Source organism: Antrostomus carolinensis, unplaced genomic scaffold (assembly GCF_000700745.2).
Source record: "Antrostomus carolinensis isolate BGI_N321 unplaced genomic scaffold, ASM70074v2 scaffold14776, whole genome shotgun sequence".
Taxonomy (NCBI): domain Eukaryota; kingdom Metazoa; phylum Chordata; class Aves; order Caprimulgiformes; family Caprimulgidae; genus Antrostomus; species Antrostomus carolinensis.
This window is the reverse complement of record NW_010324121.1, coordinates 16,531-21,570: the sequence shown is the minus strand read 5'-3', so window position 1 is coordinate 21,570 and position 5,040 is coordinate 16,531. Positions and strand designations below refer to the sequence as shown.

Below are 5,040 nucleotides of genomic sequence, written 5' to 3'. Positions count from 1 at the left end.
GAATATAGGAGTATTACTTTCAGAGGCAGGACAAAATGAGAATCATTCACCTAAAATCCCTTCCAACTCTATCCAATACTCTGAAAAGCTGGCAGAGGATAAAGCAGCATTCAAGTTCTACTGGCACAAGGGTCTGAAAGCTGGAGACTTATCTTACATGAAACCTCCAAAAGGGAAGAGCCCTGCACTGTTTGGCAAAGTCAGTTTGTGGTCATCAAACAGGAGGAAACTGCCCACCAAGATATGCCAACAGGATCAGGCCTAAAAAATCCCAGCTCTACTGTCCTTTCAGTTTCCCTTCATTCTCAAGTCTGAAAAGGATGCTGTCAGCTTCAAGATTTCATGTAAGAAAGAAATAAGGATCCATAAGTTAAAAATAGCACTACAGAGAAAAAAAGTTGAGAATTTTTTATACTAACTCCTTTCTGCATCGCTGCCCTGGCCGCTTATTCACTTCAATTATTCCGGACATAAGCAGAGGCTTGTCAAACCCACTTTGCCCTGCCCAGGTTTCAGTTGGTTTTATTCAATGCAGTAGGATGATGCTGCAAAGTCTGGATTTAATAGATTGCAGGGGAATGTTTATTGGCTTGCAACTACCCCTCTTTCCACTGGAGCTTTTGCTTTAAATTCATACAGCTGTTTCCACTGCTTTTGGGAGTGGAAATGATCAATTTTTCAATCCCTAATTGTGGAGCCACATGGACCCACAGTTTTCTTTTCTCTCCTGACAGCAGTGATGGTGTGTGCCATGGGACTCATAATTACAGCTGAGTCCATTACATGCATAAGACATTAAAAATTAACACTCTGGGATATGGCGTACCATCGTACTTCCCGTAGCTGAAGAAGGTATTTACGGAAGAACGGGGTGAGCCAGCACACATCTTGATTTCCAAAGCAGTGACTGAAGACAATGTGCCTGCTCTTCATCATGCTTACCATAGCACAGCTTAGCAAAGGCTGAAGCACAATGCAGACTTCAGAAAAGCATCTACTGAGTGAGGAGATTCAGTATTTTACAGAGGCTTCACACTGGCTTCAAAAAGCTGTGCTGGAAACAGGCAGCTCTGAACCTCTCCCCCACAGGGGCTGTGCTATACACAGGGATTAGATACAAATGTTCAGAAAAGATTCTGGGAAACCAAATGCATTTTCATCCCTTGCAGTATCTTAAAAAACAGGAACACTGGTGAAGGCAAGGAAGAACACACAGACAATAGCTTGATCCTGTTCTCACTGAAGCTAATAACAAATATTCTGTCTAAGTTCAATGGTAGCAGGACCTAATCCAAAGAAGTTTGAGCTCACAAAAGAAAGCAAGCTCCACAATATTCAGAAATTAACAGCCAAGCACATGAGTAATATTTTTGGCTCTACTTATAAAAAGTACCGCATTTCTGTCCTTCCTTCTTGGCCCGGGCTGGCTGCTATCTCACGCTTTTATTTCCTGCAAACCATCACTGAATGATTGATATTTGTTTCCTCAGTTTGTGCTGGTAACAGAAACTAACTGGATCCTGAAGAAGCAAACCGTTTACAGGATCACTAGAAAAGAATTAGTTGCAGACAATAAGCATTTTTTAAAAATTCCTGTGAGGAAAGGGAACTGTGCAATACTTTTGCATACGCAGAGCAACGGACAGTTAATAAGGTGATGTGCTCTCCCTAAATTGGAGATTGAGAGTTTCACTGATTTGCCTTGTAGCGTCTCATGTGCATATATGGACATTTATTACTGCTATGGTTTACCCGACCAAAAACTGTTGTAAGGAATGTTGGATCCCAGTTTTGTCATTACTGTAGCTTACTGTGTGGCTTGGAGTCACTTAACCTCTGGGTACACCCTAAAAAAAGTGAAGATAAAAGATATTCAAGCATTTCTGTAAAGCATATTCAGGGTTTTGGAGAGAAATATCTGCATATGGGCATATTCCAGTCTTCACCGGGCTTTGGATCAGGCTTGAATATAATTGATTTAATTCAAACATGCATGTCAATCCTCTATCTCTTCCCTCAGTTCCTCTCTCCTGCTGAAGACAATACTTGTCTCTTCCCCCTCATCCAGGCTTCCTGTGTAATTAAAGTTATTGTTGATTCCTGCCTGCCTTCATCCCCATGCTCAGACTGTTGCCAAATCACTCCTTTTGCACACTATACACAAAACCAAGGCTGATTCTTTGTCCCTCTGCCCAAGCCACTAGGTCATTCCTTGTCTGAGTCTCTTTTCCAGCCTCCCTTGTGTGCTTTACTGATCTCTACCCCACCTGAATGCACCAGTGTTTAAACCTCTTCCCTCTGCCTCTTCCACACACACGCACACAGAGGTCACCTTGCCTACCAAGCTGAAGTAATATTCTTATCCTTGCCTTCCAGTGCCTGAAAAATGTTGCTGCTCCTACCTACTGTTGGTTTGGTCTTTTATCCCATCCCACCTTCTCTCCTTTAGTGACTGTAGTGCCACGAGTTTCTTACTCTGCTGCTCCTTCTCCCACAGCCCCGGAGCTCCTGTGCTCCTTGCTCCTCCCCATTGCATATCAGCCCATCACCTCTAAAACAAGCTGTCCCTGGCAGTTATCCTGACAGCCCACAGTCTGGGGGGCAGCAACCCAAACCACTCAAATTCCAACCATGTTATTCCCCATCTCCTCCTCATTTCTCTAATCTTCTACCTGATCTCTGAAGCACACCACAGGACTTTCAGTTTTTTCTCCACACATCCCCAAAGTTGCAGCACTCACTCCCCTCCCACAAGTGCCAGCTGATGTGGGACCCACACGTGCTCTGACTCCTTCCATGCTACACGCATTGACTGCCCGACTGGTGCCTGCCAGCTGGCAAGCCAAATTAACGACCTACCTATGGAATTAATACTGCAGCTTTTACCTCCTGGCGATCACTGCTACAAGACAATCTCCTACCCAGCAACTAATTCTTATGAATAATGTAGAAACTTAATATTTGAGACCTCTCTGACCCATCTATTTTGGCTACAATCACTTTGCAGATCCAAAAGCTAACAACAGTGGAAAAACAGACTGCTTAAGCCTCATTTCCTTAGGAAACCAGGCTACAAATAGAGAATCAACCCACTCCCCACCCATTTCCATCTTTCGAAGCTCCTTTGAATGAGCTCTGTACCCTGGAAAGCCTTGGCTCTTTTACCCTCTGTGCAAAAGCAGAAGCAGACATCCTGATCAGCAAACCAGGGACTCCCAGAGCTTGACGTAGTAGCTGCTACGTTTAAAGCTACAGAGATGTGTTCCTACAGTCTGGGCTAGAACAAACACATACCCACAGGGTACAGGGAAAGGCACAGAAGTACTGACATTCATCAGTGACTTGTGAAATGTTCACTTGCAGCACTAAACAAATAACCACAACAGTCTAACAATTCTTACACCGCTCCGTGCTGGAGGTCTCCATCAATTACAATCGCCTTGAAAAAGGACAAAACAGCGGCTGTACAGAAATCGCTGAAGAGTCAACTAATTGTGCAACAGGAGGCAAAAATCTAAGTAAAAGGTTAGTCTTCCTAAAGAGTAAGATAAGGATTAATGCTGAAAATCTTATAATCCTATTAGGCACAGCAGCAGTAGCAGCAGCAATCCCCAATCTGCACTGCTACGTGAGCTTCCTTTGGGCATTTGTCAAAAGGGACACGGCGGAGGCAGGAGGGGAAAGGAGAAGGGCAACAAAAGTGTGTGGAAGCACATCAGGGGAGATCCAAAAGAGCAACTGGAAATGCTCTGATTGTTTCTTCTGCAAAGACAAATTACCAAGGTTATTTGGAAGTGGAAGGTGTCCCTGTTGATGGCAGGGGGGTTGGAACTGGATGATCTTTAAGGTCCCTTCCAACCCAAACCATTCTATGATTCTATGATTTGTTCCTAATCCTGATGCAGCGTAAGGCAATGTTCAACTGAATCAACTAGATGATCTTTAAAGGTCCCTTCCAACCCAAACCAGTCTATGATTCTATGATCAAGGGGGAAAAAGTCAAAAAGAAAGGGAAAAACCATCTCTATCAACATGAGTTCACCTGTGGAACTGACTGTATTTATTTATATAATTACATTGCATAGGATTTGGGGGTTGGTTTTGGTTTTCATCACTCATGTTTACCACTCCACAAGCCAGGAAGAAACAAAGCTTCCCATATTGTGGGGTTTCCTGATTATCAGGGGAATATTAAAGCAACTGAACTGTTGGCTCTTCTTTAGCAATCTCTGTCATACTGCAGGGGAGCAGCTGCACCATCACCAAACCTCCTTCTGTCTCCAATTACCAGCACAGCCACAGCCAGCCCTGGCTATCACATCCTTCTATTCCTTCTCCAAATCTGCTGGTGCAGTGATCTGACCATCACAGAGCACAGGCTAACCCAGATGTGACAATGTTCCTAACAGCACCAAGATTATGGCCTGGGGATCAGCATCAGAGCTGGTACCAGGACGTGGGAAGGTCCCACATGACATCCTGAGCTCTGATGATTTGGTGATGCTATCTTCCTCATGGTCCTACAGCCGTTTACCTGTAAAATGAACTCTCCCATTCCATACTGCAGCCACTGAAATAAATGGAAAGACCCTCAGAGATTCTCAGAAGCACTAGCCAGGACTCAGGTTACTACCAGAAATGCCTGTGTATCCATTCTCTTGAGTATTTTTAACAACACAGTTATTTTCTAGGTGGTAACCTGCTGTTACAAACACACCAGCACGGTGCCGTCCACATCCCAAGCCATCCAGGTGTTGCCCATCTAGTTACCAAGCCAGCAGCAGTGCTTGGGCTGCCCAGACATTTAGAACATTGTACTACTACAACCCAAATACAACAGCCCTTATTTTGCCCATAAATAACTAATGTTTCTGTATCATCATCATCACACAGCAGCCAAAATGGCAAACTTCTACTCAAACACAGAGATGGACGCATTTAGGAATCACTGAAATATTTCCTCTCTCCTCAACATGTTCACTGGCTAGTGAGAGCTTCTTGTGCTCGGAGCAGCAGCTGAGCTGTCACCAGGCCAGCACT

General features: G+C 44.2%; 1 protein-coding gene across 1 annotated transcript in view; it reads right to left on the bottom strand.

The window, feature by feature from the left end:
• Nucleotides 1-4,160, bottom strand: part of REEP1 (receptor accessory protein 1) — a 46,610-nt gene extending 42,450 nt beyond the window's left edge. Inside the window, exon 1 of the mRNA XM_010170827.2 lies at nt 4,129-4,160. Within this exon, the coding sequence (XP_010169129.2) occupies nt 4,129-4,160 (32 nt within the window). The remainder of the gene's footprint in view (nt 1-4,128) is intronic.
• Between the last annotated feature and the right edge of the window lie 880 nt (nt 4,161-5,040).